This window comes from Mus pahari, chromosome 16 (genome assembly GCF_900095145.1).
Source record: "Mus pahari chromosome 16, PAHARI_EIJ_v1.1, whole genome shotgun sequence".
Taxonomy (NCBI): Eukaryota; Metazoa; Chordata; class Mammalia; order Rodentia; family Muridae; genus Mus; species Mus pahari.
Window position 1 is genome coordinate 65,941,748 of NC_034605.1, and position 24,909 is coordinate 65,966,656.

Here is a 24,909-nt window from a genome sequence, read left to right on the forward strand (position 1 = left end):
CAAATGTCTTTCCCTACTGTATGTTCAAATGAGCTAACAGGCTATTGCTCAGAGAGTTACACAAAGCCAGAGCTGGGAGGTCACCAGAGAAGTGGGCTTCATATAAAACAAGACTGCAGAGATACTCAGCACTTCCTGCTCCTGCAGAAGACCTGGGTTTGGTTCTCAGCACCCATGTGTTGGTTCACAACCATCCACAACTCCAGTTCCAAGGAATCCAATGCTTTCTTCTGAACTCAGGCATCAGGCACATAAATGATATACATACAATACATATATGCAGGCAAAACACACACACACACACACACACACACACACACAAAATCTTAAAAAACTGGCTGGGTGTGGTAGTGCTCGCCTTTAATTCCAACACTCAAGAGGCAGAGACAGGAGGATCTCTGAGAGTTCGAGGCCAGCTTGGTCTACAGAGTGAGTTCCAGGTCAGCCAGGGCTATACAGAGAAACCCTGTCTCAAAGAGAAACAGAAACAGAAACAGAAACAGAGAGAGAGAGAGAGAGAGAGAAGAACAATAAANAGAGAGAGAGAGAGAGAGAGAGAGAGAGAGAGAGAGAGAGAGAGAGAGAGAGAGAGAAGAACAATAAAAAACTCATGCATAACACCTTTGTATGGTGGTCAGAAGGGAATCATAAGTAAGACCCAAGAAGGACAGAAATGCACAAAGCAACGGCCGCCTGCCACAGTCCTACCTTGAAGCCAGTCTCTGAAGTAGTGCAGCCACATCTGGGGAAGTTGCTTGTTCTCCTCCAGCATGACATACTTCACATTGCTGAAACTCTTATGAAGGTCGTAAAGTAGGTGCTGGATATTCGGGTAGTCTGCTTTCTGGGTGACTATATACATGTTGTAGAAAGAGAAGTACTTGAATTGGGCAGCTATGAAGTCATACTCTCTGGTTTCCCGGGGAACAATGTCCGTGAGGTCCAGCCCGTCTCTCACTCGGGTGGTCCCATAAAGGCTGACTCCCAGCAAGCCCAGGAAAAGAAGGATCACCACAACCTGTAACAGACAAAGGAGCACTGGATGAGACCCAGAAGAACATTCCTGATTCCTCATAGGCCAGTACCAATTGAAGTCTTCACTCCCTTCTACATATCAGCCCAGCATGAGCACGGTACATTAGGGAGTCAGTCCCTCAGAAGGAAAAACATAAAGCTACACTAAATCTTCTTTTTAGGTAATCTCATGAAGAAGAAAAATCTTTACAAAGTGAGGAGTTTCTTTATATTCATATTAATATCTGCTACACGGAACCTTCCCCCGTGGTCCTGAGCTTTGCACTCTGACTCTGGTGGCCCTGTCCCGTAGCACACATGCGCATGGTGATGGATCCAAAAACTGCCAACCATTCACATATATCTCAAGGCCGGAAGCCACGCACGGTGGAGGGTTACCTTGGCTTTGGGTTTCAGGAGGAAAGGGGCATAGTGCTTCTCTGCAAACGAAGAGAGCGTCCACTTGGTGCAGGGGGGCTCAAGGCAGTGGAGGCTGGAGTCTGAGAACTGGGAAAGCAGGTCCCTGGTGGAGCTGGTGCTCTCGGGGCTCTGACAGCTGAGGTTGTCCTGGGTGACAGTGACAGGCTGTACGGAGATCTCGGAGCGTGGCTCGGCGGTGGTGTAGTACACGTGTGTGTGAGGGTCGTACTCTGTGCGGAGCTGAACGGTGGACTGCATAGTGATGTGGGTTTCGTGGGCGAAGCTGTGGCTGGTGTACGGGGGTGGGGGGCTGTACCGGGTGTTACTGTGAGGCTCTGTGTAGGCCTGTGGTTCAACTTGAATCACCCTGCTGACACAGGGACTAAAAGACAAAAGATAAACACACCGTAACGTGTAGTACATACATCACCCGCAGTATAGATGACGGAAAGAGGGCTAGCATTTCTGCTAGAGACTAATGCTACCCACTGGTATCACTGACTTAGCTCTGCAAGGATCACCTAACTGCTCTGGGCAGAGACGTGATCAAACCCAAGCCATGGGCGTAGCTAGCTGATCCTGAAATGACGATGATAAATCCCTTTAAAATGTAACACCAAGGAATGAAAAACTAAAGACAAAAATCCACACAGACCCCCGCCCCCGCATGTGTTCTCAACAGGTAGTTTTCGACATTTCTCTGCTCCAAACACCCACCAAACTGTTCACTGATGAACAAACACAGGTTTATGATGGAGAAAAATGACCATGTGCAGCAGAATCTCTAGGGGAGGATTCTAGGCATATTCAGGTGTGAGATGGGGAAAGTGTGGGAGCTTACATGTTCCCCAGAGCCCTGCCTGTATGTAAAGCCTTTATCTACTCCCATCAAACTAACCCAAATTCTATTAGCTACATTCCCTTTTGAAGAAGCCCACAGACTGTTCCCTAAACAATATTTCTATACATCCAAAGAATAAAGGCCCCAGGCACCAGGAAACGTACCTGGTGAAACAGCAGAAAATATCCAGTCTTCTGTCCTCACGTCTGTATAAATCCATGCTGAGAATTGCAGGAAAAATGAGCAGAACCATAGCAAAATTGAATACCACCACCACAGCAGCCTGGAGCAGAGAAACAGCGGACATCATCGACACACTTCCTAGTTGCCTTGTTGCTTTGTACACAAAGATCACTTTTAAAAAATTATGTATGTGTATGAGGGTTTGCCTGAAAGTATGCGCATCACGTGCACACAGTGCCCTCCGAGTCCAGAAGAGGGCATGGATCCCTGGGATTGCAAGCAGCTGTGAGCTGATATGTGGGTACTGGGAACAGAACCTGGGTCCTCTGGAAGAGCAAGCTGCGCTCTTAACCACTGGGCCATCTCTCCAGCACCCCACATAAAGATATTCTGAACAGTATTCTCTTACCACCCTACTGCTACCTAGAGTGAAGCAGAGCTAGGAGATAGTAGATCCTCCCACCACTAAGAGTCCATGTATAACTAAAATGGAAGGACCCCAGAAGTCACACAGATTGGAGTGAAGCTAGTAAGGACCTGACCAAGCTACCTCTCTACAAAGCCAGGCACAGAAAGGACTTAGAAATGTTTTCCTTCAAGAATGTTTCTAAGAGATCCCATGACCCTGATGAATAATCTGTATGTAAAGTAGATCAAGTCTATCAAAGTGTCACCTTTAAGAAAACTGAAATAAAATTTCACACATGTCCCTTGAGGTTTTTAATGGGCACATTCCAAATAGCCTCAGGAGCAGCTTGTGGGGTGTGTTAGTGAGTAACGGTCAAGGTCAAGGAGAGTTAAGCAGAAAGAAATTCCAGTGTGTGATTATAGCCTGTAGAATAAATAAGTACGAATTCAAAAGCCACTCCATAACCTAGAATAAACACAGGGCTAGGTTCTGCAGCACTTGGGCAAATCTCCTGCTGACCTAGTAAAAATTGCAAAATTGGGCTGTTATTAGGCAAAGCCGACAGGACATCCAAAGGCAGTCCTGTTCTGAGAAGAAAAATTGAAGAAGAATGTTAAATAGCCAAGATAATCAGAAATTCATTTAAAAAGCAAAACCTCCTAGTGGAGCTTTCAAAAGGACAGCTTCAGAAAACTTTGCAAAATAGGAAGATGGATCGGGTTGAGGAGAGGAAGCCTAGCCATCACTGGTTCCAAAAGTTAAAAACCAAGAGACACTTCACAAAGGGCTTTTTGAAGGATGTGTGGGTTTATGTTCCAGGTGAAACAGCAAGCCAGGAGAGAAGCCCTTCAATAAAGAGTCCCCTGTTAAGTCTACAAAGCCATAAAACAGCCAAATCTTCTACATACCCTTTCCTGAGGTGATTGTAAAAGGACCTCATCAATTTCCACAGAACAGGTTAACTATGGCTCAAATGCATATGCAGGGCTCTGAAGACTTCCTTATGAAGTAGCATGTAAGTGTGAGGAGTTCCTGCCAGCGCTGAGACTGGAACACTATTTAGGACACACATCCCACTGTGCTGGCTGCTGGAGAAGCAGGGACAACATGCCTTCCCAGCCTCAAACAACTCACACCCCAGGCTGAGATGTTTCCAGTGGCTTAGACAAAGTGTGCTCGTGGGTTGGGGGTGTATAGTGTGTCTGATCCAAAAAGCCTTCCTGTGAAGGGTCTAGAAGATGAAAACAGGTCCAGGAGGAACAAGGAAGAGACAGGATACGTGGTTGGAAGACACAGGACAGGAGAGACAATCCTGACTCAAGCTACTCAGTCCTGGGACAGGTATGAGAGACCAGAAGTCAGTGTGCACCCACTGCGTTCCCACAGTAACCAGGATGTGGAGTGAGTCCAATTACTCTACGTAGAAAAGCTGTCTCCATCATCCACAGGGGCCCAGCTGAGACACTTATGGCAGGACCGTAGCCTAAACCCTTTTACTGGGTAAGGGTATAGTTTGGTAGTAGAATACTTCTTTGTGGGGTTTTGGGTTTGAATGCCCCTGCCACAAACAGAAAGGAGTGGAAGAATAAAGAGATGACCCAGTTGGTAAGAGCAGTCGCTCTGACAACCTGAGGACCTGAGTTTAAATTCTGTTATGTAACAGCTTCTTCCAAGACTGAAAGAGTGTATCTTCCAAGAAGCTCTTTAAACAGGAAGGTAAATGACTCGAGATAGCTTCAGCAAGTCCCTGAAACTGACAAGCACAGCCAGGCTCCAAAGAAGACTTGTAGACAAAAAAGTTTGAGACCAGATCTGCTGCCTGGAAGAAGCAGAAACCCTCTCCAACTTGTTGAGTTGCCGGCAGGCTGTGCAATGTCCTCTAGGTTCCCACTTTTGCGAGCTTTCATGCACATTGGTGTAAGCTTTGGTAATGCAGTTATAGTTGTCTTTAAGTCTTGCTGCTCCTGTAAATAGCCCCTCACCCATACTCCTATAAGTAAACCCAATAAAAACCATTGGTTCACCATGTTGGGCTTTGGTGGTATCCATACTTGGCTCTGTCATAGGTTCCCTGTGTGCTGTGAGTAGATGTGTGTGCTGCATCTTCCCAGGAAAAGTTATGAATACAACCCATTCTTAGCATCCACATACAAAGCTGAACAGTGCTCTACTTCCCACGTCTATAATCCCAGCACTGGGTTGGAGACAGGAGACTACCAGGAGTTTACTGGCCAGCAGACCCAGGTGGTTGAAAAGCTTCTGGTTCACTGAAAGACCCCTTCTCAAGTCAGAAAGTAATGGAGGGTCACACCTGATATCCTGCTCTGGCATCTGAACATATGCACGTGAACATCTAACACTCACATATTCTCATATTCATATTCATATTCTCTCTCTCTCTCTCTCTCTCTCTCTCTCTCTCTCTCTCTCTCTCTCTCNTTCATATTCTCTCTCTCTCTCTCTCTCTCTCTCTCTCTCTCTCTCTCTCTCTCTCTCCCTCCCTCCCTCCCTCCCTCCCACACATACATACATACACACACAGAGAGAGAAAGACAGTAAGAGAGAGACAGAGACAATTAAAAAGCAGCCCTTGATCATTAGAATGGGTAAGGGTCTTGGTTTGGGGGTTTTCATTGGGGAACTAACACCACAGTGAAGGCTGATCAGGGAAAGATATTTGAGAGTGGGAACCCTATGATTTAAAAGTCAGGGTAAAAAAAAAATCTCTAAAGTTTCACAAGGAAAAATCCAAACGTTACACGTTTCATTACAGCACAGAATCTCTCTGGATGCTCTGATAGACTGCAAAATGCAAAGAACTCTTTTTTTTTTTTTTTTTTTTTCTCTGTAAAGTGCTTACCTTGGGAGAACTTAGCGTACTGGATTTTCTAAAAGGCTATCCTCAGGGAAAACTCAACGTAGCTTTCAGAGACCACACCGTGGGATACCAATAAGGGAGGAGAGTTTGCCTTGATGAACCATCAGTACTGAGTGGAGAGGAGAGAGAGAATGAGGGAAAGAAGACGTGTGTGCGAGCTGACAGAGCAGAGCAGGGAGCACACAGCAAGGGGACAGGCAGTGGAAAGGACAGCGTGAACAGAGAGGGTCCCATTATTAAAGGACTCCAGGACCATTGCCATTCCAGAGTCAGCTGCACACAAACAAGAGCAGACACACGAGCATGCAGCAGACACATGCCTGTGCAAAACAGCCTCCCGAACAGCCAGCGGCATCTTTCCCTTATTTTTCCTATTATAGAGCACCTGGCTACTTTCATTTCCTTGGGTTTCTGTCCAGAAGCAGATCTGACTTCACTAACCCACTCTTATCTCTGTCTTCATAAACATTTATAATAAGCCTCTTTCTGATACTTTTTTCCTCCTCAGGAGTTAGTGCTTGTAACTGACAGACTCTTCTCATAGTCTCAGCGCTTACCCTAAATGTTAAGGAGGGCTTGCACCTCGCTCACAGCAGGCAGGGAGACGAAGTTCAGACACCTAAGGGATTGTTTCTGCGTAAGTGACAACCGTGTATCTAAGAGTATAAGTAGGAGCACAAGGTCATTTGTCACCTTTTCTTCCTGATCATAGTTCTTACTAGCACCTGAGCAGATAGCATGGAGGAGTACAAACCTAACAACAGTTTCACACAAACACATCCAAGTGATTTCTTCAAGCAGCTGGCCACCTAGTGAGTTGTAGAACCTACCCTAAGAAAAATGGAGACCGGCCAGGCGTGGTGGTGCTCGCCTTTAATCCCAGCACTTGGGAGGCAGAGGCAGGTGGATTTCTGAGTTCGAGGCCAACCTGGTCTACAAAGTGAGTTCCAGGACAGCCAGGGCTATACGGAGAAACCCTTCCCCGAAAAACCAAAAACAAACAAACAAACAAAGAAAAATGGAGACAAACGCTCCCTTCAACTGTCGCTTTAAAAACCTGACCTTAATTCAATTACCTTCTGCTGTGTCATCAACTACATGAGAGCCTGCTTCCTCTGCTACAGTGACCACTTATGACTTGCTACAGACTACCACACTAGTAGATATGTGGCTCACAGCTGCCCCTCTCACACCTGGGAACAGGCTCTTCAGGCTGATTGCCTGGGTATGAGAGCTCCATGGCTGGGAGCAAGCGGGTAGAGTCATGAGACCAGCAACACAGCCCTTGCATATGGTGAGTGGTAGGCACTCTAAGCTTGAGTAAGCAGCCTAAGGAATGAGTAAGGAACCAAAGGTACAGGAGAGAATGCAAAAGGCCAACAAAGGAAAAGGCAGTGGCAAACATGGATCCCCAAGAGATGCGCCCCTGCAGGACATAGCCAAGTGGCTAACACACCGTTACACAGTGTGAGTGACAGTAACTGCCAGGCCCAGGGTTCAGACCACCCTATTGATGTACACCAGTAGGGTCTTCTTAGGTCTTGAGATAGGGCCGGAGCTGTTTAGGGAAGGGAGATATGAGGTGACTGGAAGGGGAGTCATCTAGAAGTAGGAGCCAGCCTAAACTGCACAGGCTAACAACTTCTGGAAAATAAGGTCTAAGAAGGCAAAGAACCTTGGAGCCTGTTTTGGAAGGAAGGAGTGCCAAGGCCATGCCTTGGAGCACCCACCCAGCAGCACCGAGACCCGAATGCTGCTGCCATGCACTTGAGTGGTAACCTAGGTGCTGAACTCCAATAGAGCAGAGCAAGAACAGCCAAGCCACAGACAGGGATCTGCCCATGGTAAACTCACCTGGAGGGAGAATGCGCGCAGGGCAGGGATAGGGATCAACGCAGCCATGAAGAAGGCGGTGACATTGCTGATGGAGGTGAGGGCCACGCTGGCTCCCGTGCGCTTGAGGCACTCCCCAGTCCTGTCCTGGGGATGACAAACCACGGTGCTGAGGGCTGTAGTCTGTCCTAGCCGCCCCTTAAAGCACACGATGGCGGTTTCTAATACTTGGCTGTACCACCACGCCTGAGGCAGAGAAAGGTCCCAACCACCTTGACTCTAACACCACCAGGTCCTGTGGGTTTCTCCCTCATGGGTTACCATTGCCCCAATCAGAGAGCTCAAGACAATGATGATTTTAAATGCAAATGCATAGTCATAGAAAAGAACGACAGAAGCAAGGGTGGGCTTTGGGAAGGGATGGCCTAGGACCGTGAAGTATGTCCATGGGCACCCTAAATGGGGCTCTCGGCATCTCTCACAGTGACATTTGACTTAGGGTGGACCAGATGGTGGGAAAAACTTTGGTGCCTCCCAAACATCGCGCTTTGCCCTGCTTTTACCTCAAACGGAATCCTCTTATTCTGTCCTGTTTCACTGAATGCATGGGCCAGGAGGAAGACGTCGTCCACACCAACACCAAGAGCAAGGAATGGCAAAACCTATAGCGACGCAGGCAACAACAGCGTTAGCCAGGTAAGATCTCACAGGGAAGCACTGAGGCCAGTGCCCTGCCAGTGCCAAGGGGGAGCTTATGCCACTTTGGTGAATCTCCTACTTATCTGATGGTCTGCATCCACAAAAGCTTCTATTTCTGAGGTCCAGGTACAAGAACTTGTTTTAGAATTAAAAGTGAAAAGCTAGCTAACTCATACCTAAAGTTCCAGTTCCTAGTGACCCCCTGGACCAGCATCAGTGAGAAATGCTGAGAATTTAAGATTGTGCCTTCTTGCAGACCGGGCCTAGTCATCTTTGTTTGCAAGGATTCTAATGCCTACTGGAGTCTGGGAGTCAGAGTTTGAGTAAATGATATAAACTATTCTAATTAAATGTCTCTATCTACCAAGAACATCCTTGGAATTAAAAAAAGCATTGTTAATGTATGTGTATATGCTGCCACATGACTAATCAAAGGTCAGAGGTCAATTTTGTAGAGTCCTTTCTTTCTATCTTTATGTGGGCTCTAAAGACTGAACTCGGATCACCAGGCTTGCAGGGCAAGTGCCTTTACCCACTGACCCATTTCACCAGCTCTTCAGGCTTTTAGCCCATAGACCAGATGGGTCTACTGAGAGCCAGCCCCCACCTTTCCCTTACAGAAAAGGTTTTACACACTCTTTAGGTAAGGTAGACAAGAAGGGGGTGGCAGGCCAGGAAAGGCGTGTTGGCCAGAGGACAGCAATGAATGGCCCCTGAAGTACCTGAGTTGTCGCAGCATTGAAAGAAATGCCAATCAAGGAGCAGAGGCCCAATCCTGCAGCCACTGACAGGGCAACCAACAGGACGCCAGCCAGCCCCACTGCACCCTGGGACTTGGAGCAGTCCCAGCGCAGCATGGTTAAACAGGCATAGGCAAGCTGCAAGCAGAATGATTGGGGGAAGGGGACAACAGGGAATTGGAGAGAGAGGGAAGGGGAGGACACAAAACAAGAGCCAATCATTAGAATGTAAAGATTCTAACATTTTACCCACCCATCACCCCACATCCAAAGGCAGAACCTATCGACTCCAAAGACAAAGCTTTACACTATGAACACCACACAACAGGGTGGGGACCACTTCTAAAATCCTTCCAAAGCTGAGCCGTCTTGGGCATACTTTTATGTTGGGGGGCAGTTAAAACCCAGGTACTGTCAAAGTAAAATTACAAACAAACCCATGGGAGCCCAGAATTACCATCAGTAGGTAGCCACTGGCCACTCGGATGACACTGACATCAGAGAAGGATTTTAGGATGTCGTCCAGGGTCGTGGTGGTGAAGGAAAGCACCTTTTGAGTGGAGTTTGGGGCGACACTTTGATGAACCACCTGTGGTCACAAGACAAAGCTAAATTCCCAGAAGGAGCCACAGCTACAAGAGCACAGACTTGGGGAACACCACCATGTGCCTGCACAGTTTGCTGATACATCAACACGAGGTCCCATGTAGCTCAAGTGGACAGAGCTTGAGGGAAGAGAAACTTACTTTTGACAGCGAGGGCTGCTGCGCTCAAAGGAGGGCAAGCAAGCCGCTCTGTGGTCACCCAGAGTGTTTTTTTTTACTTTGTAACTCTAAGGTACTCCTTACTCCACAGCCAGATTGTTCCCTTAATCCAAAACAACTCATTCTTATAAATTCCACCTCCCCCCACTTCATTTGCTGGCCACTTTCAAAAGGTCACAGGCAGCTCCATAGAGGTCACTGCTTGGGGAAACAAAGGCCAGCCTCCTGTCACATGACCTGACCAAGGGGCCTGCAGCTGTGAATAGATTCTGTTTTGCTAATGTTTTCCAGACACCTTTTCTTGTTCACCCAGTGTGGGTTTTCCCTCTCCCCCTTTTGCACTGTTATGCCTGGGCTCTGAGGTCTACAATAGTTAGTAGGTATGTTTCAGGGAACCACAACTAAGAATGAGTATCTTTTCAGACACTACTCCCAAAACTTTCAATGGCTGGATAAAGAAAATCAAGCTTGTATTGCATGCAGTGCTCAGAATTAAAATCTGTATTGAAAATTAACCTGATGGAGACTGAGTTCAGTGGTGTAATTCTAGCAATCAGGAGGCTGAGGCAGGAGGACAGCAATTTTGAGACTGCCTGGGCTGCACAATTAAGACTAAACAACAAATAAAAATCTCACTAAACCTAATGGGAAACAATGTTTCAATAGGAAAAGAAGATTGGATTTAGTTACAAGTTGTCCTGATTTCTACACAGGGGCTCACCTCCACGTAAGTCCTCTGCCACGCCTCCAGGATGGCAGCTGCCCTGTCCTCATTCCAGTTGATGTGAGAGACATAGTCGTAGCCCCTGAAGTGTTCATACATTTGCTTGGGAGTCATTAACTGGAACATGGTTTGCAGGGCGTGAGCGCTGTGTCAAGGTGAATGGACAGAAGGCAGGTCAGCACTGCGGCCAAGCAGTGTGTGCCACGTGAGGTCCCAAGCAAGTGTCCCCAGCTCTCCCTCAGACTTCTTCCCTCCTCTGTGTGCACATGTTTCCATTCAAACAAGACCAGGATGGTTATTGTATTTAATAGATCGATGTACCATATTAAAGGTGTAACCTTACAAACCTTTTACAGATAGACCCCAAAATTAAATTAATAAGCAATTTCCTTTCTCAGTTCCTATTCCATGAAACAGGAAGGAGAGGGGAGTAGATAGCTTGACCAGATACACTGGGTTCAGCCACACTCTCTCTCTGCAGAAATCCCAGAGACAGTGTCCCAAGGGAGAAACCTCAGACGAAACACCTGACACTTGACTGACTGGAATCCTGGCTGCACAGAGGCCAACTCTTGCCTTGCCTGCTGTTCCTGGTCTTTGACTCCTAACAGTGCGTGACATGCACAGATCAGCTCCTACCCCTCAACTGGATTTTCTTATCCCATTAGTCTATGTAAGAGCAGACCTTCCAAAACCTTGAAATCAACAGCTACCACTCTGATGAAACACTACAAATCCATTCTAGAAAAACTTGCCCACGAGATCTCTTTGCAAGCTGGTCTGGTGTGTTAATGTTCCCCAAGGTTCAATGAACTGGACAGCTAGCTAAGATTTACATGAGTCCAAAGGCCTGTGTACAAGAAAAGGGGAACAAGGATAGAGTGGGGGTACTGTGCTGGATTACCTGACAAGTTTTCCAGTGGCATTCTTGACAGTACCACCCACAATCAACTCCTCCTGCCAATGCATATACTTCCTGGATAAACCTTGACATCCACCATTCAAAACAAGGGCCACATCAAGAGGCTGTAATGAAAAGACAGTCACATAATTACGGGAATTAGTAGGCAGGTCACATGCCTCGTTAAGATCCAGTGCGTTAAGGGCTTGTTTGTTTCAGAGAAAACATTAATAGCAAGACTAATGAGGGTTATGCTAAATCTTACAGCAAAACTTAGCTCTGTGAACAACCTTAGTTCCATACACCAAATTAAAAAGGAACAAAAGTCACCGCCAAATGAAATCTTCAGGATGAAAATCATAGAGAGAACTGTAAGTGAAAAGGCTGCCCCCAACCCCCTACACTCTGGAAACTCACTTTGGTTGAATTTTTGTTGGGGGCTGTGGCAGGGCAATCTGGGTCGGCTGGGTTGAGGCAAGGCCGGTCCATGTACCCATGGCCAACTTCGGCTTTATTCAGCATTTCCTCCCAGCTGTCCACTTGGTAGTTTATTTTCTTTAACTCTTCTAGGAATTCCAAGGGGTCAAAGTTTGTCCACCGTAAAGGAGGCTTACCTCTGCGAAAGAAATTAGAGGTGAGGCCATGAAAATTGTGGCTCAGACAGGCAGGAGGGCACACGCCCGCATCTGCGCAACACAGGCTTATTAAAGTAAAACTCTGGGGCCGGAGTATAAAGGAGAAAATATAAAAGTTCTTCCCCAGTAAAGCCATTGGCAAACTTAAGTCAAGAAAAGAATCCATGGCTGAGGATGGCAAGCAAAGCTTGCCAATTAATGGAACCAACAGACAATCTTAATCCCCTAATATAGTATTTGATACCTTTTTTAAAAAATTAGCTGGTGGGGGGAGGGATGGGTTCTTCTGAGCAGAACAGCAAGATCCAAAGTGAAAAACGGAAAGAATGAATTACAATATTACCGCTAGCACCTGCCTGCTTAAAAAACTCTTTTTAAATGTGACTAATCCAAGTATTTGACCTTTAACAATCATTCTTACAAGGTCCCTCTCACAGGCTGGCAGTGGGGTGGGCAAGGCCCCCTGGGATGCTACCATCTCCACTATCACAGCCACTCCCAACCCCCCACTCACTTTGGAAACTGTGCTGTTGACAGACCAGAAAGGCTTTTGGCTGCCTGTTATGTGGTTCAAACCGTACTGTAGCTGCTTAACCAGGCTGAAGTCATTATTCAGAGTCTCCCAACCAGAAAACACAAAACCCCTTATTTCCCATCTGAAACTGTACACTGAAGGTCAGGGGATGGCCACTGCAAATTGCTTTTGCAGATATGTGCGGGGCCAGGACGGAAACAATAACCCAAGCACTAACTCTCGCATAATTAGCTGAAGAAAAGTCTACACCAAGTAACCATCGTTCTTTAAATGGTGTGGTGTATGCAATTCCCAACTGCTGAGCTACGAAGCATCCCTTATCAAGGCCTTTATAGACAGCGCATTTCCCCGCTTAAACATCATTACCATGATCCAAAGTAGGGTTAATATTTTTCTCTGCAGGAATATCTTGGACCTTAGCTGAAGTATTTCCTTGCGACAAGAACCCAGTAATAAATTCTCTTAAATGTCTGAGTGCTGGTCTGCATAACTACGAGCATTTTATAAAGAGTTTTTAAAAAATTGTACAGACTGTGCAATGATTTGCATTTTATTTGCATATAAATAGGTTGGTAAAAGTGAATGAAATCTAATGATGCCTACAGAACTGTTTCTGAAAAGAGAAAAAAAAACATTCTGCTGAAATCCCCTCCCCCCCCAGCATTCACTCAAAAAAATGCGCATGGAATTTCAATGTTTTTATTTCTTGTCCAAAACTGAAACAGAATAAACAATGATAAGCCACACCGGAAACTGTCACTGAGCCCGGCGGCTGGACACTGAGGGTGCACTTACAGGAGGTATGCTGTCCCGGACTGTAGCTTTGCCCCTTCCCAGAAGCAGTCCAAAGGTGTAATGATTAAGCAAGGGTAAAGGTATTCTATTATCTGTCAAAGCAAAAAAAACAATAGTGGTGCTTTAGGCTCACACTCGCCGCCTGCTCAGATGGTTTTCAGAAATTTTGAACACTTTCCCCTCTTTGCAAACAAGAAAAGAATGTACCTGATCCATGTAACCTGTCTCCGTGATAAGTTCCCCTGATTTGTAGCACAAATGTTCCAACTTCCATTGCCTATTGGGATGGAAAGTGGAGAGAAATAAAAAAGTAAAACAAAAATGCTTCTTACTGCAATGAAATGAGCTTAAAACAGGAACAATAGGACTTATCAAAAGGCTGTAATTTCGATCACGCTGAAGCATCTGTCAAAACCAGCAGAGCTTTTGCCAAGGAGAAAGCCGGCAAGCTCCACTTTAATGAATAGATAACACTGGATCGTAATTAACATGTGGGGTGTTTATGTAAATGAATGCTACCGAAGTACTTGAAGTCTTGTTTCCTTAAGTGTTTTACCAATAATCTTGTTTACACCATTAATCTGCTTTTCCACACACATTAAACAACCTGCAGCAATCCAGTGGAATTATCACAAATTCAAAATAGGCGGAGCTTGAGCTGGTGCAGCATGTGCTGGGATAGACTCAGTGGAGAGTATTACTGGCCTGTCTTTTTTTTTTTTTTTTTTTTTAATAGCAGATGTTATTTTTGGTCACGTTTGAAACAAACTTTCCTGCTCTTAATGTTATAAACAGCCTCTGCCCGGTAGACAGGGCTCCCTGTCTGGTAGACAAGACATTAAATGCACAGACGATGAATTGGTTTGGTTTCAGTATCTCTCAGAGAGCGTTCTGCAAACCTGTGGCTTTCTCAATGTGTTTAGGGAAAGACGATTTACTCAAAAATAAAAGGAAAGAGTAGAGGCGGGAAATTGAAGGAATGAAAATAAAAATTACCCACTACCCCCCAACAGTTATATTTTATTGATCTCCCCAAGGAGACCTGTCTTCTCCCAAGGGCATTTTTTATACTTTGCATCTTTTTCCCTATACTTTCTTCTAGGACTTTTCCATCTTTCTCTCAGTGCCCTTTCAAAACTCTACCTCCTGCTCATCACAAGCTTTCTTTGTCTAATGCTGGTGAAAACAACCCTTTTGTAAAGCCCTGGCTCCAGTCTTACCTGGTACCTGGTGTATGAAGGGTGGGCCCTGTTTATGCCTGGCTTTGTCTGTTTCTACCTGTGCTGACTGTATTTCTCTTCCTGGTATCATTCATTCATTCATCCACCTATCTCTCCCCCCAACACTCATCAACCCACCGCCACCCTATCAGCTGAATCTCTGCATTTGTTTGAGAAAGATATTGATTGTTCATCGGGCATGGATCCAGAAAACAGCATTTGAAACCGGGATTGATCTTTGACCTTAGACAAAAGCTCCATGTATTCTCATTTTCTTTTCTTTCTTATTTTTTTGGGGTTTTTTTTTTTTTTCACCTAAAATATGCAAATGCTCACTAGACATGGGTTCTCTCCTATGTATAACTCTTGAGTCCACCTTAGCTAACTTCACAGTACAGAATCTTAAATCTTGTCCTGAAGCACATAGCAGACAAGTGCTTCAGAATAGGCAGGTCTTAGCATACATGTGTGGAATAACCCTGGGCAGGCCAGGTTCTCCACAGGGCCTCTGACTACAAACTTTCCCATCGACAGTTACTCTACACTGAACACTACTGATAGGAGAAGACCAGTTCCTGAATATGTCCCGCACTTCCCAATGCCTTTTTCTACAAATATCTGACCTTGCCCTACTCAATAATGGGCCAGGTGTATATATGGCTCCTATTTTAAAGTAACAGACAGTATACATGTATTAAGAAAAAAAAGATGCTAATTTTGTTTTAAAACTCTCTTATTATGAATCAACCTCTCTTAGACATCTTAGAGAACTCCCAGAGAGGCTCAAAACTCACCCCTCCATCTGACCTGTCAGATAGTTGAATTCTTCTCTCACATCCCTCTCATCCCCCTCTCCACATTACCCATTGTTGGCTGAGGCTATGCAAAATGTAACTGCTCCAAAGAAAGGTTCAGTAAGAGATAATTTACCAAGGTAACAATATATTCAATTTAGGGGAAAAATGAGATACAGCTCAGGTAAGAAGCCCCTCAAGAGATTCATATTCACTTGTGGATCACACCAAGATACTCATTCAAAATACATTATAGGGGCAGGAGAGAAGGCACAGAGGTTAAGAGGACTTGTCATTCTTGCAGGTGACTTGGGATCGGTTCTCAATCCACATGGCCATTCACCCTAACTCCAGTTCCAGACTGCCCACGTGTGGTACACAGACACACATGCAGGCAAATATTCATATCCAAACTTAACATTAAAAAAAAAAAAAAAAAAAAAAAAGTTGAGCACATCTCCAATCTGAAAGCTCGACATCTGAAAAGCGAGAGAATCTGAAACTTTTTGACACCAACGTGGTGCCACAAATAGGACATTCTATACCATGAAACTCCATTTTATGCACAAAAATAAATATCAAAATATTAATTAAGGCATACTGAGACATATGTCAGTCCTGTCTTCAATCTTCAATCTTGCCCCCAATATATTATTACCTACAAGGAAATACTCCAAAATAAAATTTTAAATGTTTGAGACACTTCCAGGTCCCAAGAGCCTTGGATAAGGAATCTTCAATGTGTACTATTTTCACTATCAAACTCTAAAAAACAAATCAAGATGAGGAAGTGTTCAGTGGTAGCACTGTGTATTATCTGTAAAACCTTGGGTTCTAAAGGTTAACTGAAAAATACTGGAACTAATCTAGTAATCCAAAGGCAACATTATTTATGGAAACAAGGGACCTGTGCAGGTGACATAGGGCCTTACCTGTTATACATGTAGACGTGCACACGACTGGCCTGGAGTGCTGAGTCCAGGTGTTGCAGGAGAGCCTCTGTGGTCAGAACATTAGCGCCTTCTTCTTTTGGAGTCTGTATCATGAGTTGAGGATTAAACATAGCCTCCTCTCCTATCTTCTGGCGGGTATAATTTAATTCTCGACTCACTCGTCCACCAACTGACAAACACAGACAGGTATCGATCAGAACAGAACTCACCTCAAACCCGTGTTGTCTCACTTGGAACAAACGAGCAACGAAACTTGAGTTAGCAGCAATGATGGCTTTGCAAATGGTTAAGTGTAAACTGCCACACACCCAAATCTACTGGATACAGTCTGACTGACAGCATGTGTCTAAGGGGGAAGGGAGTGTGGAAACTCCATACACCTTTTCCTTGCAGACCAGACCGAAATACTATGTTAGTCTCTTGCTTGCATAAACAATGTGGGCTGCAGCACCTTTCATGATGGCTTCAAAGTAGTCTACCAAATGTAACACGGAAAAGTTACTCCTCTGTGAAAAAAGCCACAGGAAGATGGTCCTTGTGTTCAGAACACAACCCGTGGGGAGATAAAGACTGTGATTCAAGTCAGAAGGGCCAGGGGAACTCCACAGCTGTTGCAGTCAGCCCTTGGAACCTGGTTCCATCAGAATCACTTGGTCAGCATCCAGAAAACACAGGTGTCAGGTTCTGAGTCACTTGGAATGCAACCTGTGTGTGCAAGCTCCTAGGTGACGTTGGATCTGCTACTGAGGCCAAGGAGGCGCGCTACCTACCGAGAACAACCTGGATCTACTACAAGTTGGCTAAAGCTAGGCATGCTGGTATCCAGGTCCAGTTGACCGTGCTTTAAAACTATTTTTACTCTGGCTCTCCTTTCTGCGTACTTATGTACACTGAATTTTGGGAGCAAACCACGCTCAGAATGCCACCCCTGTTCCGAGAGTTTTCCTGGGAAGACGGCGGACAGAGGATCTGCCTTCCATGTACTTCCATGGTCTGAATAGTTCCCAAAATCACTGATAAACTCAGTGTCTGTGAGAAGCAGGCCTCAGGCGGTAGCTGGGAAAGAACCCAGTGATTGTCACTTTCCCACGAGGAAGAATCCTTTTTCTTCAAGTTTAGTATTCAAGGACATAAACATTTGGTTTGGGAAAGTAAGTAAGTACTGAGAACAGTGGGGTGATTGGTTCTCTTGGCATATTTTATAAACAAGGGGGCAGGCTAAAAAGCAAACAATGCTCTCATTAGGAAAACTAGTGCAGAATCTTGAGCTGGCAGGACCCTATGTGTAGGTCCACAAGAGCCGCCAAGGCCACCACGGAGCTCTGAGGTGAGGCTGTGGGGGGTGGGGCAGCAAAGGGTTCATAAAAAGTATTCCAAGTGCGTAGACAGCTTGACGAATGCTAAGGGTGATGGCTGAGGGCTTCACCAATGTCAAGTTATGGAAAAGCAGGACTGGGGGTGTGGCTCAGTACCAGCCTGGCAATCACCAAGTCCCGAGTTCCAGCCTCAGCACCAGGGAAACTCTGGGGGAACAAACTGGAACAGAGGATGGATGCACCCCTCTCAACTACCCAGACAGCCTCTTGTTCACTGTGTGGCCAGAGTCAGAACACAGACTTCCAGCCAACTAGCCAACTGAATTTGACATCTGTGGATGTAGAAGCACCTGGAAGCTAAGTAGTCAATGTCGAGTTCAGGTCACTGCTGAAGAGGTACAAGGCCACACAGGTGGGACCACCACCCAACATCTGCTCAACTTCTCATGTTCCCTGGTGATGTGACTACACCTCAAGTCCCTCCAGCTCCCCTGCCTTTCTGTGACTAGATCCTGTTCAGCACACCGTGCTTATGTTTGCTTTTAAAATTAGAACCCGGTGACCTCAAACCAAGTGGTATAAAACAACAACAACAACAACAACAATTTAAAAGATAAAATAAATTTATCAAGCAATGGAGTTCCTCCTTCCCCAACACACAACTGCTTCTACAGCAAGGATCTATCCATGCAAATCAAGACAGTTTGACCAAGTTCTCTATCTGACCCCAGAGACTATAGCAGAGAAGTCTGTCACTATTTACAGCACCCAATATGAATGCTCAGTAAAACAAGAAACCCAGAACACTGCATAAGTCACACTGCTGAGGACATTAATGTACTCTCTCAAACTAAATTCCCATCATAGAGGGTTCAGAAAGGATTCTCAAAGTAGGGAGCATGTAACTCTTGGACTCTATTACCACCCTATGGTATATGTTAAAAATCAATGCATTTTAAAAGCAACCTGACATCCATGTTTTTTTTGAAGGGTTCATGTTTTTGTTCTCTTTGCTCTAGTGGCAAATATTTGTGAGTATCTCTTTTAAAGATTTATTATTCCCAATTACATGTATTGGTGTGCCTGTGGACTATGCATATATATGAGTGTGGGCACTCAGAGAGGACTGCCCCAGAGCTGGAGTTACAGGTGGTTGTGAGCTAGCCTATGTGAGAGCCGGGCACTGGGTTCACTCTGCTCTCTTAACTGATGGGCCCTCTCTCAGTTACAAATTTTATCAATGTGACAATCAGTACCAGTCATGCAAGACCACAACCACTACTGATAAAGTGGAACAACTCTTGCAAGAATGTATGCTGAGCTCTACCTGGGATCCCTGATGATACTTCTAACATTTCCCTTTATATTAATTGAGTGGTTTTGTTGTTGTTGTTTGTTTGTTTTTGCCAAATGATTGGCTAACTTCAGAACAGTTAGCTGCTGTTCATTTCATGTTAACCACAGTTGTTTAAACAACTCAATTCACCAAGGCAGCATCTATCTCTGGGTGTATGGCATGTGGTGAGTGTTATGAGAAGAAATCCTTGGTGGACAGGACTCGGCATTCTTCCCTTTCTACTGCTCCACTCTAAGAGGGCTATAGGTCCAATGACATGAACAGGCAATGATAAGAAAACCAAGTTCCTGAGGGAATATAAGGTGGTGAAGAGCAAAGAAAAATTGGTATTTAGTGACTCTGTAGAGCTGGGGCCATTGTTCTGATGCAGGAGGCAGTGACTTGCAGAGCTCCATCAAACTGAGTGAAATCAGGGAGACTCTCTGATTATGGTTGTTCCTCCACCAGTTGTGGAGCAGTTGTATCACACAGGCAGGCGCTGAGCACTGAAGCAGCAGACCTATTTCCAGCACCGCCCTTGGAGGAGGGAGATTTGGGAAGGCAGGTGTAATGAGGATATAAGAGGCAGTACCGGTCTGATCCAACTACCCTGCCAGCCTTCTCACAGAGAGTGTGTACCTCAGAGGTGGCAGGAAGTACCAAATTCCATATTCCAGAGTGTACTAAACTCATGGTTTAAGCTTTGGGAATGTAGATAAATAGCTTCCATCTCACTTAAAAGGCAGTAATGTTCCCTTCAGTGCTTTATTGTCAGGAAAGAAGCTGCACACCCTTTAATGGGACCCCATGGGACCATGGCTCCATTTTCCTTCTGGCCCCCAGAAGGTCCTAAGTTTTCTTTCTTTTAAATTCTCCATCTCATTCCCCACAAATTTAAAGCTGACACCCGTACTTTGAAAGAGTACAAGAATTGCTTCTGCAATGAATTTCTCAAGTCAGGCTCGTCTATCCTTGTCTCCTCAAACCAGCCACCATGGTTTTCCAAAAGGAAGCATAGGGTAAAGCATTCGATCAAGCCATACCCTCTTGAGGGGCGCTCTTCCAGTCTACTCTAGACATGAGACGCTTTCACACAGCCTAAGAAAAAAGATGTCACAATGTAAGCTTTCACCAAAAGCTTCCCGTGACCTACGGAAAGATGGTCTGAAGGTCCAAATCAAGGTGGTGTGTTTTCCTCATGGATTCCATGTCTCTAATGGAGTTCCACCTCCTATCCACTTATCTTCACGACTAAATGACAGAGGCAAACCAGGAGCATGGCACACACTCAGAGTGTGTTGCACAAATCAATGAATGAACAGCCTCAGTACAGAGCCCTGGGAGCAGGCAGTCATCTGTAGAAGATATTAATTCCCCACAAAGCCCCCCAAAGTCAGTCAGTCAAAACAAATGACCCTTTCAGCCTGGAAGTACCCACTCAGAGTCCAATTAGGGAAGAGGGGGTCTGTGCGCCCGAGGACACATTCGCATTCGATTAATCCTGTGAATTATCTAGCAGTCTCAAACAGAGGTTTTTCCCTCCCCTCTTCAGTTGCTTCAGGTCCTTCTTTCAGTGATGTGACTAGTTACCGGGAGGGCCAAAAGATGCATACTGCTAAAATGAAGAACTGCAGAGCTTTTGGCACTGATTCATGTCTAAATTGGGAGAAGAAAACAAAAGAATCAGTAGTAACTTCAGTAGTAAACCGGCTGAAAAGTCTGGGTGAGGTCTAGCCACTCTCTCCATCTACCTCTCTTATGGGGGAGGCGACGCCGCTTAAAGGCTGGGACCTTTTATTTCCTTCTCATCTTGAGCTTATGAAAAATGCTAGAATCAGACAGATGAAAGGATGGCCACACAAAACCACGCTGGAAGCAAAAGACATCCACTCACTCACTCACCCACAGCTTGGAGAGCTGAAGGCAGGTAGTGAATGTGCAGGCACCCACTGGAGCACTGGGCAGGCATCCATGCCCTGCCCCGCCCCCATGCCACAGACCAGCAGCTTGCAGTGCCATCTGTTACCAGCCTCACCAGGGCTGCTTCCTCTGAATGGCTCTCCCTGAGACCGAACCACTCGCCTTGTCGGATGCAATCAGGTCAGCCCAGTGCTCTGCCACCAGCACTCTGCCACCAGGCCTGCAGGCCGCAGCAGCTCCCAAGGCAGTCCTACAGCTAGCTGTTGGTGGCCCCTTCTTCATGGACACCCAACATGCATTCTCACCCAACCCGAACCACAGTGTTTTCCAGACTTCCTAAGCTGCCCAGCCAGATACATGCTGTTCTCCTTACTGCGTGCTTACCAGCCTCTCAAGTGCCACAAGCTAGGAAGACCACCACCTCACCTGAATGCACTACAAACCAACTCCGATCATTCTGTAGAAAAGCAGACACTAAGGAAGGAGGTCCAACTGCTCCAGGCAGTAGAACCAGAAACCAACACAAGTAATTACAATAAGGTCTGAGGGCTTAATTTTACAAAAATAAAAAGGGCTTCCTGGCACGGTGGCGCATGCCTTTAAATACCGGCACTTGGGAGGCAGAGGCAGGCAAATCTCTGTGAGTATAGGCTAGCCTGGGTCTACAAAGCAAGTTCCAAGTCACTCAGGGCGAACAGTTGACACTTGTCTCAAAAAAAAAAAAAAAAAAAAACCTAAGTAAATAATAAAACGTGGCTGAAGTGTCACTCAGCAATGTGACTACCTAACACACACAACCATAAGCCTGGTGGCTCCTGTGAGTAGGAAGTTCAAAGCCACCCTCAGCTGCATGACTCTGTCTCAATGAAATAAAAACAGAAAGCAACAAAACCTGAGTGTTTGCTGACTAGCCATGGCTGTGGCATGACACCAACCCCAAGTCCCTTCCTTGATGCTGACATGTGTGTCAGCCAGTCCTCTGAAAGCCCCGCTCTAGCCACTTTCCCATGAGCAGGCAAACTCCCTGGCCTCTGGGAATCCCCACACTGGCCTTCCCTGTGCATCCCTGTGCAACCATTCAGGGACACATGCAGCACTGGGGGCCACTTTCATGATTTTGTCGCCGTCAGGATTAGCTGGATTAGGGGCCAGGACATAAGGACCCCCTGGTGCCAGGAGGAAGTTTCATCACTGGGTCAGCGTGGTGTGTGAACTATATTCTGTCAACACTACCACTGCTTTCAGCCACCAACCCAAAAAGTGGGGGAGGGGAGAAGAGAGGGGAAAAAAATGCTTTGAGTGGGGAATGTATAAACACCCCAACTGTATTCCCCAACAGATTTCAAAGTGTGAGCCGGTTCAAGGCTGTCCTTTCAAACAAGGACACTGTTTTGTTTTGTTTTGTTTGGTTTGGTTTGGTTTCTATTTTAATCTGTGAAGAATTTAGTGGGTCTAACAGTGATTACAGATAGAAAAGGAAATGCTATACTGCCCACAGGAGGGTAAAATACACACACACACACACACACACACACACACACCTTTCCCTCTAACCAGACAAGTTTGAGCAGAGTTCCACCAATGAAAACTTGTCCTTTGGTCAAAGTTCAAAAGTCTAAGACAGTCCCCTTTTCCTAAAAATGAAAGCAGTACCCCAACCAGCAGGGAATTCTCCCCACATTTAAGGTGAAGGAAAACAATGTGGGTAGAGCAGGGAATGAAGAAACAAGCACAAACCCACAACTTTCAGCTCCTTTTATAGCTGAGCTCAGCACCTAAAATTCTTCCAGGAAACCCTCAGGTCTATCTCCCCACCTAAACCCGTCCATAGCCACTCAGGAAGACCTCCTTGAGGTAAGTATCATTTGTGGAGAACTCAAAAGTCATGGGATATCTTCTAGTGTGTGCAAGTATGTGCATGCGTGTGCAACGTTACAGGACCGTCCCTCTCACACAGAACTGCGCTGTCCCCTCAAAGCACTATCTGTTATATTTCTGTCTTTCTCTTCTGTTTGGCGTATTCACCAAGGACAGAAAAGGAGGTAAGCTTTGGCGGCCCTGACCTGCAGCTGGGACACAATACTTTCGCACAGCCCTGCCGACCCCTGACATAAATTTTACTCCGCAGCTGGCACTTACACACTCAACATTACCATATGTATAGCTGCGCCGTGCTAATTATGCTAATCACCTGTCTAACTCGCTGCTGCGAAAAATGGTTGTATTTAGCAGTCCAGTGCTTACCAATGCAGCTTACTGTGTGGCTGAAATGTACATTCAGACGGCCCTGAATGGCAAGATTTTTCCACGTTGCTGGCTACATTCAGGGCTCAGAAAAATTTATTCAAGTCAACTGGTTTCGGCCCGCAACAAAAAAGTTACGAGAAAAAAGTGAGTGTGTTCTTGCCCTAACATTCTGGATCTGCTTGCAAGCAAAATGATAAATCAATTGGTATGGGGAACAAAAAGAGAGAGAGATTTCTTTGGGGAGCCCATGTGAAACTGTAGCCTATTTAAAAAAAAAAAAAAAAAAGAAAAAGAAGAAAAAAAAAAGAAGGAAAAAAAAGGGGTCATCCTAGCCCCCAAATCTCCAGAGAGAGCAACTAACAGATATTTACTCCTAATTCAGAGCCTCTCGAATTGCAAGTGAGGGTTGCAATTGAACAAGGTATCAGACATACTTTTCCCTGGACCACATATAGATTAAAAATGATGAAGCACACTTGACATCTTTTTAGCTTAATATTGTTTCAAGAACACACTGTGAAAAAGCAGGTGAGAAGAAATAACCCTGTAGGCAGCAACGAAAAGGTGTTTTGGGATTTTCTTCCTTAAGACTATTTAAAAGGAGGCATTCGTGATGTTCAACTCTATTCTGTGAAGCTTTCTTTTTTCTCACTAAAGGAGAAAAGAAACTGAGGAGTGTGGGAGGGAGAGGTGGGGGTGGGGAAGTCTGGCAGACTGGGGGGGGGAAGTGATGGGCGAGGAAAAGACAGGGAGTCAAGAAGCCTCTATTTTCTGTAATCTCAAATTTCCTGTTTTTACTATTACTATTTCTTAAAGGAGCACTTCCCAAGCATGCTACGGATGGATTTCTTAAATCAGGAAAATATTAGAGCAGCTATTTTAACGATCGCCAAAATCCGATTTCCTCCTAACTCACAAAACATGTCCCCCCCTGCCTTTTTTGACACCCCCCCCTTAACTGTGAGTCTGGTTCTTCTGAGGAGAGCTGAGTACAAGTTCTGTGGTCTCTCTAGACCTTCCAATCTTTAACTGTCTGCAACACTGTTAAAAAAACACCTTAGTGGACAGTAGCTGGAGGTGCCTGGTTACCTCCCCTCTTGGCCTTTTGCAGTATCCTGACTTCCCTCTAGAAAGCACAGCAGACTGGTAAGCCATGCATCTGACAAGGTATCTTAAGCCACCTCCCACTGCTACATCACAGCAGCCTTGTGATAAATCTCGAGCTTAAACCAAGATGAACCAACCCAGCAGGCTTTCTCTGACACTGTAGGAGGTCCGGAAGAGAGCTGGCCTCTCTTGGCCTAGCTTCCCCTCACCTTTCAATTTAAGAGCAGATGGCAAAAATGATGTCCACAACTTAAAGATACTTCTTGGAGGACATAGCTTTCTTCCTACTCATTCCCAACACCCATACTCACCTTACCTTTTTTTTTTTTTTTTTTTTTATTCTTTTTTTTTTTTTTTTTTTTTTTTTTTTAGGGGAGCACACTGGTGAGACTAGAACTCATAGCTTTGGGAATGCTAGCAAGTACTGAACTACTGAGCCACATCTCCAACCTCCTGCTCACGAGGCAAGTTGCTTCTCTGCGGCATCTGAACACAGGTGGCTGTTGCCTTTCAAGGAGTTAATTTATCTGGGTTTTAGACTTCCAAATCTTGACTGTGCAGCCCCTAACTCAAGCAGAACCACTGTGCTCAGTGGTCAGTCAGCCAAGGGCCTGCTCTGCTCCTCTGGGTCTCCTGCTTTTCTTA

At 45.5% G+C, this 24,909-nt stretch overlaps 1 protein-coding gene across 3 annotated transcripts in view; it reads right to left on the reverse strand.

Moving 5' to 3' along the window:
* The window catches only part of Ptch1 (patched 1), a 65,399-nt gene that overhangs the window by 23,279 nt on the left and 17,211 nt on the right, over positions 1-24,909 (reverse strand). For 2 of the 3 annotated variants that reach the window (XM_021215202.2, XM_029547317.1), the window contains exons 3-15: positions 16,318-16,507; positions 13,579-13,648; positions 13,372-13,463; positions 11,824-12,022; positions 11,410-11,531; positions 10,503-10,650; positions 9,475-9,606; positions 9,000-9,155; positions 8,142-8,240; positions 7,600-7,725; positions 2,440-2,558; positions 1,414-1,816; positions 709-1,018 (exon numbers count right to left, since the gene is read on the reverse strand). In XM_021215202.2, coding sequence (XP_021070861.1) covers positions 709-1,018; positions 1,414-1,816; positions 2,440-2,558; positions 7,600-7,725; positions 8,142-8,240; positions 9,000-9,155; positions 9,475-9,606; positions 10,503-10,650; positions 11,410-11,531; positions 11,824-12,022; positions 13,372-13,463; positions 13,579-13,648; positions 16,318-16,507 — 2,166 coding nt within the window. Of the gene's footprint in view, positions 1-708; positions 1,019-1,413; positions 1,817-2,439; positions 2,559-7,599; positions 7,726-8,141; positions 8,241-8,999; positions 9,156-9,474; positions 9,607-10,502; positions 10,651-11,409; positions 11,532-11,823; positions 12,023-13,261; positions 13,464-13,578; positions 13,649-16,317; positions 16,508-24,909 lie in introns of those variants that run through there. The other variant, XM_029547318.1, reaches the window with a different exon arrangement.